Genomic DNA, 15,886 nt, shown 5'->3' on the forward strand with positions numbered 1-15,886 from the left:
ACTAATGTCAATATTAATCTCCCACCTAATTTATGTTTTGTTTTTTTTCAGGGAGACTTTAGAAACCAAATAATATTAAAAAAAAAAAAAAAAAAAAGGCTTTCTATGGCCCACAATTAGAGAGAGAGAGGTGGCACACCCAGGAGTCAAGACTGGCACACAAGCTGAAAGGGCAATATTACTCTCCCACTGTTTTTTTATGTTTTTTTTTTTTTCAGGGAGACTTTAGAAACCCAATAATATTTAAAAAAAAAAATAAATAGGCTTTCTATGGCCCACTGAATGAAAGGGAGAGAGGTGGCACACCCAGGAGTCAAGACTGGCACACAAGCTGAAAGGGCAATATTACTCTCCCACTGTTTTTTTATGTATTTTTTGTTTTTTAAGGGAGACTTTAGAAACCCAATAATATTAAAAAAAATAAATAAATAGGCTTTCTATGGCCCACTGAATGAAAGGGAGAGAGGTGGCACACCCAGGAGTCAAGACTGGCACACAAGCTGAAAGGGCAATATTACTCTCCCACTGTTTTTTTATGTTTTTTTTTTTTTCAGGGAGACTTTAGAAACCCAATAATATTTTAAAAAAAAAATAAATAGGCTTTCTATGGCCCACTGAATGAAAGGGAGAGAGGTGGCACACCCAGGAGTCAAGACTGGCACACAAGCTGAAAGGGCAATATTACTCTCCCACTGTTTTTTTATGTATTTTTTGTTTTTTAAGGGAGACTTTAGAAACCCAATAATATTAAAAAAAATAAATAAATAGGCTTTCTATGGCCCACTGAATGAAAGGGAGAGAGGTGGCACACCCAGGAGTCAAGACTGGCACACAAGCTGAAAGGGCAATATTACTCTCCCACTGTTTTTTTATGTATTTTTTGTTTTTTAAGGGAGACTTTAGAAACCCAATAATATTTAAAAAAAAAAATAAATAGGCTTTCTATGGCCCACTGAATGAGAGGGAGAGAGGTGGCACACCCAGGAGTCAAGACTGGCACACAAGCTGAAAGGGCAATATTACTCTCCCACTGTTTTTTTTATGTATTTTTTGTTTTTTAAGGGAGACTTTAGAAACCCAATAATATTTTTTAAAAAAAATAAATAGGCTTTCTATGGCCCACTGAATGAGAGGGAGAGAGGTGGCACACCCAGGAGTCAAGACTGGCACACAAGCTGAAAGGGCAATATTACTCTCCCACTGTTTTTTTAGTTTTTTTTTTTTTTTTCAGGGAGACTTTAGAAACCAAATAATATTAAAAAAAAAAAAAAAAAAATAGGCTTGCTATAGCCCACTGAATGAGAGATAGCACACACAGCAGTGGCACACAAGCCCTGACTGAGGCCAATATTTTTCTCCCACTGATTGATGTAGTGTTTTTGTGTTGAGGTAGAATTTAGAACACAAATCACGGAAAAAATAAATAGGCTTTCTATGGCCCACTGAATGAAAGGGAGAGAGGTGGCACACCCAGGAGTCAAGACTGGCACACAAGCTGAAAGGGCAATATTACTCTCCCACTGTTTTTTTAGGTTTTTTTTTTTTTTTCAGGGAGACTTTAGAAACCAAATAATATTAAAAAAAAAAAAAAAAAAAATAGGCTTGCTATAGCCCACTGAATGAGAGATAGCACACACAGCAGTGGCACACAAGCCCTGACTGAGGCCAATATTTTTCTCCCACTGATTGATGTAGTGTTTTTGTGTTGAGGTAGATTTTAGAACACAAATCACGGAAAAAATAAATAGGCTTTCTATGGCCCACTCAGTGAGAGATGGCACACACAGGGATGGCACTGTAGCAGAAATGCCAATCTTAATCTCCCACAAAAAAAAACAAACAAAAAAAAAAAACTGTCCTACAATTACTATCTCCCTGCAGTAATGTAAGCCAGGTATGGCAGGCAGCAATAGGAGTGGACTGATGCACAAATTAAATAAAAAGTGTGGACAAACAAAAAAGATAGCTGTGCAGAAAGGAAGGAACAAGAGGATATGTGCTTTGAAAAAAGCAGTTGGTTTCCACAGTGGCGTACACACAGCAATACAGCTATCACGGAGCCTTCTAGGGCAGCCCAATGAGCTACAGCGCTGAGGGGAAAAAAAAAAAAAATAGCTTCCACAGTCCCTGCACACCGAAGGTGGTGTTGGACAGTGGAAATCGCTGCAGCACAAGCGGTTTGGTGGTTAGTGGACCCTGCCTAACGCTCTCCCTGCTTCTGACGAAGCGGCAGCAACCTGTCCCTAAGCTCAGATCAGCAGCAGTAAGATGGCGGTCGGCGGGAACGCCCCTTTATAGCCCCTGTGACGCCGCAGACAGCAAGCCAATCACTGCAATGCCCTTCTCTAAGATGGTGGGGACCAGGATCTATGTCATCACGCTGCCCACACTCTGCGTTCACCTTCATTGGCTGAGAAATGGCGCTTTTCGCGTCATTGAAACGCGACTTTGGCGCGAAAGTCGCGTACCGCATGGCCGACAAGCACAGGGGTCGGATCGGGTTTCATGAGACGCCGACTTAGCCAAAAGTCGGCGACTTTTGAAAATGATCGACCCGTTTCGCTCAACCCTAGTCTTCAGTGCTGCTGGTTCAATACTGACCGAAAAACGGACACGTCTGGCTACCCAAAATGTTGATGATCTAACCTTCATTAAAATGAACCAATCATGGATTTCACATTCTTTTGCCCCACCTTCCCCTGCTGACACGTAGTTTTCCTTTAAAAAGGTCTTGCTTTTGGACTCCTCTTACTGACTGCTCCAATTCCTCCATTTGCTGCTGCTGAATGTCCACCATAGGCCATTTTTAACACCTCCCTAAATGGGCTGACTCCCCCCACGGGCCCGTGGTCACCACTTGCCACAAGCACCCGTGCGAGTGCCGTTTGCCTGGACAGGTGGGTGTGCCCACTTTTGGCACTGCACTGGCACAGGGTCCCTCATCGTACAATTAAGTGTCTCTGGCGGTGGGGGTGCACACCCAACGTCAGACACACCGTCGTAATATGAGGGGCCCTGGGCCAGTACCGCCGCCCACGACAGTGTTCCCCCCCCCCAGCTCAAACAGTGCTCCACCGCTGTTTAGTCGGTGCTGTTAAATCCTTCAATGGCACTGCCAATACAAATTGAGAGATGATAGTAAATATATACAGGGACCATGCCCTCCATTTTGACCTGTGAATACTGTGCGCGAACTACCACTATCTGGTACTCAGCGGAGGAACCCACCCCTGTACGTTGCTTTGCCACCTGTTTATTTACGAACATTTTTTTTGCAGACATTTAGCCCGCTTTACTATTTAGGCCAACGTACTGTGTCAGCCACTTATTCAAGTTGTCCTCGAACAAAGCAGTGCCACCAGTTTACTCCTGTTACCAGTTTAGAACTGCATTGAGCCTACTTTTTTATTTTAGGCCTAGTAAGTCTGTCTGCGCCACTCCTAGCAATCGTCCTCCGCCTAACAAAACAATGCTGCCTGTGTACCCCTGTTACCCATTTTTAACTGCATTGCGCCTACTTTTTTATTTTAGGCCTACTAAGTCTGTCTGGGCCACTCCAGTCCTGACAATCGTCCTCCGCTTAACAACGCTCTGCCGCCTGTGTACCCCTGTAACCAATTTTAAACTGCATTGAGCCAACTTTTTAAATTTAGGCCTACTACCTGTGTCTGTCTGCGCCACTCAATACAGCTGTCCTTCACTGCACAAAGCAGAGCCTCAATTTGCAGCCGATATCACATATTAAAGTGCATTTGGCCTACTAGTTTGGTTGGGCCTACTAACGGTGTCTGCCGCTCCTTGGTATTCTCCTGTGTTTTTCTCCTGAGCTTCAATCTTCAGGCTTTCGGCCTATAGGAATTTTAAAACTGCATTTGGCCTACTGGTTTGGTTGGGCCTACTAACTGCCACTCCTTGCTGTTCTCCTCCACTGAACAAAGCAGTGCTGCCGGTTTACTCCTGTTACCAATTTTGAACTGCATTTAGCCTACTTTATTCTTTGGGCCTATATCTGTGTTTCCTCCTCATCCTGCCCATTGCCCAGCCACTGCTAGATGAGTCTGCCGGTACATTGACCCAGACCACTACATTCCCCTTGCACTCTACATAGCCAGTATCTGACCCTGCAGAAATTCTGGTTCCCCTTCCCGCATACTATACCACCTTACACGGGGACAAAGAGGAAGGTGCAGATGAAAGTGCAGGTTCCTTCAACAGGTGGGGGGGCATACTCATTCGCGACGTCACTGGCACAGGGCCCCTCATAGTACGCAAAAGTGTCTCTGCCGGTGGGAGGCGCCCCCGCCGTCAATCACAACGCCGTACTTTGAGGGGCCCTGTGCCAGTGGCAATGCGAACGAGTGTGCCCCCCCCTGCTTGCTCAGGATCACAGCACTTGCAAAGTTGAAATACTTACCTCTCCCTGCTCCACCGCCGTGACGTAGTCCGCGTTTCCTGGGCCCACGAAAAACTTGAGCCAGCCCTACTCCCCCCACAACTGTTGCCAAATGACCTCCAAATTTTCAATGGCTAACTATTATTATAAGGTACATTAAGATTGACAAGCTTAAGTAACAAGAATTGATGTTTTTGGCATTAAAATGGGCTCTGTTGGTGTTTTCCTATCCTCCACTCACTGCCGACTTTGATTCTCCATTGACTTGCATTGGGTTTCGTGTTTCGGTCGAATCCCCAACTTTTCGCAATAATCGGCCGATTTCACCCGACCCAACTTTTGACAAAGTCGAGTTTCGCGAAACCCGACTCGATCCTGAAAAAGTAAAAGTCGCTCAACCCTAGTGCTGACCACTGGAGCATGGGGGAGAAGCGCGGAGGCCCTAAAAATACTGCAAAAGGTAGGCCCGGTGCCCCCAATCCATTGGAATTAAAGGGAAAAGGACCCCAATGATCCTAATACCAATGCAGTGAATGCTGTAAAATAAAAATATTACTTTTTTCCCCCCTATCTTCCTCCGGGTCTTCTCCATGTCACTTCTAGTACGTAGGGGAAAAGAAACACATGTACCTCCCCATCCAGGAACGATCAGACATCTGAAAAACTTGTTGTGGGACGTCCATGTCTCCTTAGACCGACAGGCTCTGGTGGGCGAGTGGTTAGGGGACGGAGGCGGGACCGAGTCCGGATCACCTAAACAAAATTCTGTGTTAGGGCTTGGGATCCAGCCGAATAGACATATGAGGATACGGGGTGGCAGTACACGCCGTACTCATTGTCTCTTTGTGGGAGTACAGTTGTGACTGTTCACACTTTATCCCTCCAGGTACCTGAAAAGGAACGACTGACACCGAGGTAGATATGGGTCTAATACAAGAACCGTGTCCACTTCCTACTGAGACTAAGCTAAACTAAATATCCTAGTTCCTGTCGGTGGGGTGTACACTGCGGAGGAGCGAACCTTTTTTTCTCCATAATGTCAGCCTCCTAGTGGCAGCAATAGCATACACCCATGGTTTCCTGTGTCCCCAATGAAGCGATAGAGAAATCCAGGTCTCATGGCTTGCCAGTATCCCTTCCAATGTATTGCAGTATGGTACGCCAGGTATGTGGAGGACACCCTTCTAGTCTGGAAAGGTGATGCCTCCACTTATTCTGAACTCACATCATACCTCAATTCCAATTCCTGTAACATTAGATTTACTTGTAATCCATTAGCCACCAGTGCCCTCAGACCTCATGCTTATAGGTAACAATGGTTGGCACTGCACTGTACAGGAAAGGTGCGAGGCCTCGCCTTTTATTGTGTTAACTACGTTTAAATAAAGAATCCATTTTACCCCTGGGTGGTTGGGCCGGAATCTTTGCCCTATTTTTTGTCTACCTTTCTGTGATCACCAGGAGGAACTCCGGGCCACATTTCCAGTTACACATTCTCAGCGGGGTAAGCTCCTTCATCCCTCTCCCTGCATCTTACACATGTCCTAGCGCCTGCGGCCAGTAATGGGGAATCTCCAGCACCTACCTCCACCTGCAGAGCCGCACACCACATATATGGCTGTTCTGTGCGCACAGGACCTGTGGTGAGGTCACAGGAGGGGAGGAGTCAGGGGGTCACATGACCAGAGGCCTCAGTGGAGGAAAGCACAAAAAAATGCCCCAAAATATAAACACAGAGGACCGTGAAAATTAGGAAAACCAAAGCCAGACAAATCCTCCAAAAATCCATATAAAAACATAATTTTATTAAGCCATATTTAAAACATGATTAAAAAAGGGATGACTTAACGCAGAAAGGAATGAAAAAGACACGCAAACATCGGGCAGTGGTATGAAAAGTGGTCCAATAATAACTATACAGATAATATCGATAATAAATCACTACAGGTGAATCAGATAGAAAGCACAATATTTGGAATAATTGGAATAAAAAATGTTTATGTGCATGTGGACCCAGAATATTCTATAGGACTCCGGGACTAAGTACGGCTAATTCAATAAGATGATGCAATATATAATAAGATTGCTGAAGAGCCTTATAACTAAGTGTTTCTCTGCACATCACAGCCAGAAGTAAAACATAAAGTAAACGGTAATCCACAATAGGTATTAGGCTAGTGAATATACATAGTTACACAGAGTCCTGACTGCCACAACGTACCCCCTGACACGCGTTTCGAAAATTTCTTCCTCAGAAGGGGATGGTACATTGTGGCAGTCTAGGCTCTGGGTCTGGATCTATCTGTGTGTGTAATGGAGTGTGGGTTGGACAAATGTAAAAGAGGAGGTTGGACAATAATGACATCACAAATTTTTTTTTTGTTCAATAATACACCTTTATTTAGCTTTCAAAAACGCATACAAAAGCGCATTAAAAACCGCGCAAAAAAAACACGCAAAAACTGCACCATAGATCTAAGTGGGGACTTGCTTATTTGTGGATTGGGTGGAAGCTTTTATTGGGAACATTTTACATAACGTTTGGGATCACATTTATCCGGCGCTCTACACTGAGCACTTACTTTGGGGTTTCTGTCATGGTTCTCAATGGCAAGAGAACATAGCAAAGCATACAAAAAGGACTAGCTCTTGGAAGATGGGAACTCGAGCTGACTGTGAGCTAAACCTACCGCACAACTAACAGTGGCCGGGTAGCGTGCCTACGTTTTATCCCTAGACGCCCAGCGCCAGCCGGAGAACTGACTGACCCTAGCAGAGGAAAATACAGACCTGGCTTACCTCTAGAGAAATTTTCCCCAAAAGGCAGACAGTAGCCCCCACATATATTGTCGGTGATTTCAGAGGAAATTGACATACGAAGTATGAAGATAGGTTTAGCAAATTGAGGTCCGCTTACTAGATAGTAGGAAGACAGAAAAGGGAACTTCACAGTCAGCTGAAAACCCTTTCAAAACACCATCCTGAAATTACTTTAAGACTCTAATATCAACTCATGACACCAGAGTGGCAATTTCAGCTCACAAGAGCTTCCAGCCTCAGAAATAATCAATCACAGAGAACTGGAACAAAAATGCAAAACAAACTTAGGACTACAAGTCCAACTTAGCTGATAGTAGTCTAGGAGCAGGAACATGCAACAGAAAGGCTTCTGGTAACATTGTTGGCCGGCATAGAAATGACTGAGGAGCAAGGTTAAATAGAAAACTCCCACATCCTGATGGAAACAGGTGAACAGAGGAGATGAAGCACACAAGTGCAGTACCACCAGAAACCACCGGGGGAGCCCAGAAACCAAATTCACAACAGTACCCCCCCCTCAAGGAGGGGGCACCGAACCCTCACCAGAACCACCAGGGCGATCAGGATGAGCCCTATGAAAGGCACGGACCAAATCGGAGGCATGAACATCAGAGGCTGTCACCCAAGAGTTATCCTCCTGACCGTAGCCCTTCCACTTGACCAGATACTGAAGTCTCCGTCTGGAAACACGGGAGTCCAAGATCTTCTCGACAACGTACTCCAACTCACCCTCAACCAACACCGGAGCAGGAGGCTCAACGGAAGGCACAACCGGTACCTCATACCTGCGCAACAATGACCGATGGAAGACATTATGAATAGAAAAAGATGCAGGGAGGTCCAAACGAAAGGACACAGGGTTAAGAATCTCCAATATCTTGTACGGGCCGATGAACCGAGGCTTAAACTTAGGAGAAGAAACCCTCATAGGGACAAAACGAGAAGACAACCACACCAAGTCCCCAACACAAAGACGAGGACCAACACGACGACGGCGGTTGGCAAAATGCTGAGTCTTCTCCTGGGACAACTTCAAATTGTCCACCACATGCCCCCAAATCTGATGCAACCTCTCCACCACAGCATCCACTCCAGGACAATCCGAAGACTCCACCTGACCGGAAGAGAAACGTGGATGAAACCCCGAATTACAGAAGAAAGGAGAAACCAAGGTGGCAGAACTAGCCCGATTATTGAGGGCAAACTCCGCCAAGGGCAAAAAGGCAACCCAATCATCCTGATCCGCAGACACAAAACACCTCAAATAAGTCTCCAAGGTCTGATTAGTTCGCTCGGTCTGGCCATTAGTCTGAGGGTGGAAAGCAGACGAAAAAGACAAATCAATGCCCATCCTAGCACAGAACGCTCGCCAAAATCTAGACACGAATTGGGTTCCCCTGTCAGAAACGATATTCTCCGGAATACCATGCAAACGGACCACATTTTGAAAAAACAGAGGAACCAGCTCGGATGAGGAAGGCAATTTAGGCAAGGGAACCAAATGGACCATCTTAGAGAAACGGTCACACACCACCCAGATGACAGACATCTTCTGAGAAACAGGGAGATCAGAAATAAAATCCATGGAGATGTGAGTCCAAGGCCTCTTCGGAATAGGCAAGGATAACAACAATCCACTAGCCCGAGAACAACAAGGCTTGGCCCGAGCACAAACATCACAAGACTGCACAAAACCTCGCACATCTCGCGACAGGGAAGGCCACCAGAAGGACCTAGCCACCAAATCCCTGGTACCAAAGATTCCAGGATGACCTGCTAACGCAGAAGAATGGACCTCCGAGATGACTCTACTGGTCCAATCATCAGGAACAAACAATCTACCAGGCGGGCAACGATCAGGTCTATCCGCCTGAAACTCCTGCAAGACCCGTCGCAAATCTGGGGAAACAGCAGATAATATCACTCCATCCTTAAGGATACCTGTAGGTTCAGAATTACCAGGGGAATCAGGCTCAAAACTCCTAGAAAGGGCATCCGCCTTCACATTTTTAGAACCCGGTAGGTAAGAAACCACAAAATTAAATCGAGAGAAAAATAACGACCAGCGCGCCTGTCTAGGATTCAGGCGCCTGGCGGACTCAAGATAAATCAAATTCTTGTGGTCGGTCAATACCACCACCTGATGTCTAGCCCCCTCAAGCCAATGACGCCACTCCTCAAAAGCCCACTTCATAGCCAAGAGCTCCCGATTACCAATATCATAATTTCGCTCAGCGGGCGAAAACTTACGAGAAAAGAACGCACAAGGTCTCATCACGGAGCAGTCGGAACTTTTCTGCGACAAAACCGCCCCAGCTCCGATTTCTGAAGCGTCGACCTCAACCTGAAAAGGAAGAGTAACATCAGGCTGACGCAATACAGGGGCGGAAGAAAAGCGGCGCTTAAGCTCCCGAAAGGCCTCCACAGCAGCAGGGGACCACTCAGCAACATCAGCACCCTTCTTAGTCAAATCAGTCAACGGTTTAGCGACATCAGAAAAACCAGTTATAAATCGACGATAAAAATTAGCAAAGCCCAAAAACTTCTGAAGGCTCTTAAGAGAAGAGGGTTGCGTCCAATCACAAATAGCCTGAACCTTGACAGGGTCCATCTCAATGGAAGAGGGGGAAAAAATGTACCCCAAAAACGAAATCTTTTGAACCCCAAAAACGCACTTAGAACCCTTTACACACAAGGAATTAGAGCGCAAAACCTGAAAAACCCTCCTGACCTGTTGGACATGAGAGTCCCAGTCATCCGAAAAAATCAAAATATCATCCAGATACACAATCAAAAATTTATCCAAATATTCACGGAAAATGTCATGCATAAAGGACTGAAAGACTGAAGGGGCATTTGAAAGACCAAAAGGCATTACTAAATACTCAAAATGGCCCTCAGGCGTATTAAATGCGGTTTTCCACTCATCCCCCTGCTTAATTCGCACTAAATTATACGCCCCACGAAGATCAATCTTAGAGAACCACTTGGCCCCCTTTATTCGAGCAAACAAATCAGTAAGCAGTGGCAAAGGATACTGATATTTAACCGTGATTTTATTCAAAAGCCGATAATCAATACACGGCCTCAAAGAGCCATCTTTTTTAGATACAAAGAAAAAACCGGCTCCTAAGGGAGATGACGAAGGACGAATATGTCCCTTTTCCAAGGACTCCTTAATATATTCCCGCATAGCAGCATGTTCAGGCACAGATAGATTAAATAAACGACCCTTTGGAAACTTACTGCCCGGAATCAGATCTATAGTACAATCGCACTCTCTGTGCGGAGGTAGTGAACCAATTTTAGGCTCCTCAAAAACGTCACGATAATCAGATAAAAATTCCGGAATCTCAGAGGGAATAGATGACGAAATGGAAACCAAAGGTACGTCCCCATGAGTCCCCTGACATCCCCAGCTTAACACAGACATTGCTTTCCAGTCGAGGACTGGGTTATCAGATTGCAGCCATGGCAATCCAAGCACCAACACATCATGTAGATTATACAACACAAGGAAGCGAATAATCTCCTGGTGATCCGGATTAATACGCATATTTACTTGTGTCCAGTATTGTGGTTTATTACTAGCCAATGGCGTGGAGTCAATACCCTTCAGAGGTATAGGAACTTCCAGAGGCTCTAAATCAAACCCACAGCGTTTGGCAAAGGACCAATCCATAAGACTCAAAGCGGCGCCAGAGTCGACATAGGCGTCCGCGGTAATAGACGATAAAGAGCAAATCAGGGTCACAGATAGAATAAACTTAGACTGTAAAGTGCCAATTGAAACAGACTTATCAACCTTCTTAGTACGTTTAGAGCATGCTGATATAACATGAGTTGAATCACCACAATAGAAGCATAACCCATTTTTTCGCCTAAAATTCTGTCGTTCGCTTCTGGACAGAATTCTATCACATTGCATAATCTCTGGCGCCTTCTCAGTAGACACCGCCAAATGGTGCACAGGTTTGCGCTCCCGCAAACGCCGATCAATCTGAATAGCCATTGTCATGGACTCATTCAGACCTGTAGGCACAGGGAACCCCACCATAACATCCTTAATGGCATCAGAGAGACCCTCTCTGAAATTCGCCGCCAGGGCGCACTCATTCCACTGAGTAAGCACAGACCACTTACGAAATTTTTGGCAGTATATTTCAGCCTCATCTTGCCCTTGAGACAGGGCCATTAAGGCTTTTTCAGCCTGAATCTCTAAATGAGGTTCCTCATAAAGCAACCCCAAAGCCAGGAAAAACGCATCCACATTGAGCAACGCAGGATCCCCTGGTGCCAAAGCAAATGCCCAGTCCTGAGGGTCGCCCCGGAGCAAGGAAATTACAATCCTGACCTGCTGTGCAGGATCTCCAGCGGAGCGAGATCTCAGAGACAAAAATAATTTACAATTATGTTTGAAATTCTGGAAGCGAGATCTATCCCCGGAGAAAAATTCAGGTAAAGGAATTCTAGGTTCAGATATAGGAGCATGAATAACAAAATCCTGTAACCTTTGAACCTTCACAGCGAGATTATCCAAACCTGTAGCTAAACTCTGAGGATCCATATTAATCAGGTAAAATCAGAACCATTCAAGGATTAGAAGGAGAGAGAGACGAAGACTGCAGTAAGCAGAGATGCAAGTGAATCAACTAATGAGCAAACTCAGGAAAAAAAAAAAAAAATTCTCTGCAGAGTTCTTTTCTCTCCTTACTTCTGCCAATTATTTTAACCCTAGGCCGGCCAAACTGTCATGGTTCTCAATGGCAAGAGAACATAGCAAAGCATACAAAAAGGACTAGCTCTTGGAAGATGGGAACTCGAGCTGACTGTGAGCTAAACCTACCGCACAACTAACAGTGGCCGGGTAGCGTGCCTACGTTTTATCCCTAGACGCCCAGCGCCAGCCGGAGAACTGACTGACCCTAGCAGAGGAAAATACAGACCTGGCTTACCTCTAGAGAAATTTTCCCCAAAAGGCAGACAGTAGCCCCCACATATATTGTCGGTGATTTCAGAGGAAATTGACATACGAAGTATGAAGATAGGTTTAGCAAATTGAGGTCCGCTTACTAGATAGTAGGAAGACAGAAAAGGGAACTTCACAGTCAGCTGAAAACCCTTTCAAAACACCATCCTGAAATTACTTTAAGACTCTAATATCAACTCATGACACCAGAGTGGCAATTTCAGCTCACAAGAGCTTCCAGCCTCAGAAATAATCAATCACAGAGAACTGGAACAAAAATGCAAAACAAACTTAGGACTACAAGTCCAACTTAGCTGATAGTAGTCTAGGAGCAGGAACATGCAACAGAAAGGCTTCTGGTAACATTGTTGGCCGGCATAGAAATGACTGAGGAGCAAGGTTAAATAGAAAACTCCCACATCCTGATGGAAACAGGTGAACAGAGGAGATGAAGCACACAAGTGCAGTACCACCAGAAACCACCGGGGGAGCCCAGAAACCAAATTCACAACAGGTTTCCATCTAAATCTCTGAGTGATGTGATTCAGATGAAACCCCTGATGGATCCGTTCACTATAGTGAGGCAGCAGAGTTACTCTGGACTCCGTCTGGCCTCTGTTCCACGGTGTCCTTCTTTTCAGAAGTGCACAAAACTGGCTGACTGTACTATTATGCAATCCTAAAAAGACGGACACCGCCAGATTACAGGTCAGACAGCATACAGTGCCTCCATCTGCCTCATTATAGGGAATCTTCAGCCAGAGGTTCTGTCTGAATCACGTATTTCAGAGATTTACACCGAAACCCCGATGTAAGTGCCCAGCACAGAGCGCAGGATAAATGTGTGCCGAGCCTTACTGCAATCTTTGGGAGGCAGAATGAAAAAATCAACAGCATGTGAAGAACAGGATTTTTTTATGCTGTTCCTCATGCAGTATCAGTGATTAGGCGACTTTATTCTTCGGGTCGGTGAGATACCAGATTTATATTGGGTTTTTATGTTTGGCTGCTGTCACACACTAAAAGTCGCTTTTTATTGTGAAAACTAGTTTTTGCATCACCATATTTTGAGAGCTATAATTTTTTTATATTTCGGCTGACAGAGTCATGTGAGGCTTGTTTTTGCAGGATGAGCTGACGTTTTTATTAGTACCATTTTCGGGCACAAGACATTTTTTGATCGCTTTCAATTCCAATTTTTGGGAGACAGAATGAACAAAAGTAAGCAATTCAGGAATTTACATCAGTATTTGTAAGCCATAACCAGGAGTGGAACAATTAGAGAAAAAGTATAATAGAAACACATGCACCACTTCTGCATTTATCAGCCATACTGACCAAATACTGCTAATGTGACGGCAGCCTTATTCTTCAGGTCAGTACGATCACAGCATTATCTCATTTTTTTTTTTTTATGTTTTGCTGATTTTACACAATAAAAACAAATTTGTAGAAAAAATAATTATTTTTACATCGTTTTAGTCTGACAATTATAACTTTTTTATTTTTCTGCTAATGGAGCTGTAGTATTGCAGCTTGTTTTTTGTGGGACAAGATGACGTTTTCAGCGGCACCATTTATATTTTCATCAGTCTTTTTGATAGCGTTTAAAGTACTTTTTGCTTGGCGGTACGATGATAAAGCATTGTTTTTTGCCACGTTTTTTATTCATTTTTTTTTATGGAAAAACTTTGCTGTTCACGAAGGGGTTAACTAGTGGGACAGTTTTATAGAGTGGGTTTTATGGACGCGGCGATACCAAATGTGCGTACTTTTATTACTTTTTTAAATTTTTGTAAATAAATGTATTTATTGGAAAAATATTTATTTTTTTCTTTATTTAGGGATTTTAAAAATATATATTTTTACACTTTATAATATAGTTTTTTTTACATTGTCACAGTATGAGATATTACTATATTACATCTGATCGATGATCTGATACTCTGCACTGCAGAATATCAGATCAGGATCTGACAGGCAGGGAAGGAGGCAGGCCAGCAGCTACTCTCAGCAGGCGCTCACAAGCCACCTTACCTGCATGACCACGAAGGACCCCGTGGCCATCTTGGTGCAGGGGGTCTCCTTGGAGACTATCAGGACATCGCAAAGCGATCGCGATGTCCTGATGTAAGCCCACAGGGAGCCCCCTCCCTGTGCGATGCTTCTTTATGCCGCTTTACCACTGACAGCGACATCAGAGGGGATAAATGTTCACAATTGGTGCTAGCACCAATCATGGGCATTGCTGAGGGGTGTCAGCTGTCACAGCTGACACTCGCACGCAATCGATGCGGCGCTCAGCGTGAGGCTGCGCGATCGCAGTGCCATTCTAGCACTGCTCTGGGCACTAACGCACCTCCTGCCGATCAGTGCCAGTACAGCGAAGGTTGCGAAAGGGTTAAATATGCTAACTATCTACACTTCTTGGTTGATAGCCCTTTGACCTCCCTATTGGAATCCCTTCATAAAAACGGCAGCACCATCTGCATTTCTATCCAAAATTTCTTTAACTCAGAAAAGGCACAGTATGCCTTAAGCTTCCAATTAACAACATCTGCTCCCTTTTTAGTCAAGTCAGTGAGTGGTTTGTCAATCTTAGAAATATTTTTAATTAATTTAGGGTAATATTTTGCAAACCAAAGAAAACGATGTAAGGCTTTTAGAGACTTAGGTTCCACCCACTCCAGAACATACTGATTCCTTACAGTAATTGAGTTAAGTTAGTGATAGTCAATACAAGGTCTGAGACCACCATCTTTTTTATCAATGAAAAGGAAACCGGCGCTTTCTGGTGACATGGAAGGCCTGTTGAACCCTTTCATTGCCTGACGTTAGTTAGTTTTGTACCTGTTTTTTGGAACAATCATAATCTCTGCATGGGGTAGTTTTTCGGATTTGGACACAGAAAATACATTAGCTAAATTTCTGAATACATGAGGTAAACCATTGGGAATGGCTTTAGACAGATTCATAGAACATGACATATATTTCTGCTGACACTCAAGGCTCGAGTGCACAATATCACCCTGGTGCCAGTCAATTACCGGCTTATTTTTACATAAGCAAGGCTTGCCCAAGACTACAACTGTGAACAAGTTCTCAAGTTCTTTGTTTCATTGCAGCCATTTGGTAAATTCAAAACTAATCATTTTTTTCTCATTAATGTACACTCTGCACCCCATCTTGACTGAAAAAAACCAGAAATGTAGTAATTTTTGCTAATTTATTAAAAAAGAAAAACTGAAATATCACATGGTCATAAGTATTCAGTCCCTTTGCTCAGTATTGAGTAGAAGCACCCTTTTGAGCTAGTACAGCCATGAGTCTTCTTGGGAATGATGCAACAAGTTTTTCACACCTGGATTTGGGGATCCTCTGCCATTCTTCTTTGCAGATCCTCTCCAGTTCTGCCAGGTTGGATAGTGAACGTTGGTGGACAGCCATTTTCAGATCTTTCCAGAGATGCTCAATTGGGTTTAGGTCAGGGCTCTGGCTGGGCCAGTCAAGAATGGTCACAGAGTTGTTCTGAAGCCACTCCTTTTTTATTTTAGCTATGTGCTTAAGGTCATTGTCTTGTTGGAAGGTGAACCTTCAGCCAAGTCAGAGGTCTAGAGCACTGTGGAAGAAGTTTTCATCTAGGATATCTCTGTACTTGGCCATATTCATTTTTCTTTCAAAGACAACCAGTTGTCCTGTCCCTG

The 15,886-nt window shown here is 44.3% G+C and overlaps 2 protein-coding genes across 5 annotated transcripts in view; both read right to left on the bottom strand.

The window, feature by feature from the left end:
- Positions 1 to 6,025, bottom strand: part of LOC143767429 (uncharacterized) — a 162,437-nt gene extending 156,412 nt beyond the window's left edge. The window contains exon 1 of one of the 2 annotated variants that reach the window (XM_077255763.1): positions 5,979 to 6,025. Coding sequence is in view for 1 of the 2 variants with exons in the window: in XM_077255761.1 (XP_077111876.1) it covers positions 5,979 to 6,005 (27 nt within the window). In the remaining variant the exon portion in view is untranslated. The remainder of the gene's footprint in view (positions 1 to 5,978) is intronic. The other variant, XM_077255761.1, reaches the window with a different exon arrangement.
- LOC143767426 (uncharacterized) overlaps positions 1 to 6,038 on the bottom strand; it is a 55,188-nt gene extending 49,150 nt beyond the window's left edge. The window contains exon 1 of one of the 3 annotated variants that reach the window (XM_077255754.1): positions 5,979 to 6,038. In XM_077255754.1, coding sequence (XP_077111869.1) covers positions 5,979 to 6,005 — 27 coding nt within the window. In that variant the 5' untranslated portion in view covers positions 6,006 to 6,038. Of the gene's footprint in view, positions 1 to 5,023; positions 5,273 to 5,837; positions 5,942 to 5,978 lie in introns of those variants that run through there. The other 2 variants (XM_077255753.1, XM_077255756.1) reach the window with 2 other exon arrangements.
- Positions 6,039 to 15,886: the final 9,848 nt, after the last annotated feature.

Source organism: Ranitomeya variabilis, chromosome 4 (genome assembly GCF_051348905.1).
Source record: "Ranitomeya variabilis isolate aRanVar5 chromosome 4, aRanVar5.hap1, whole genome shotgun sequence".
In the NCBI taxonomy this organism is placed as follows: Eukaryota; Metazoa; Chordata; class Amphibia; order Anura; family Dendrobatidae; genus Ranitomeya; species Ranitomeya variabilis.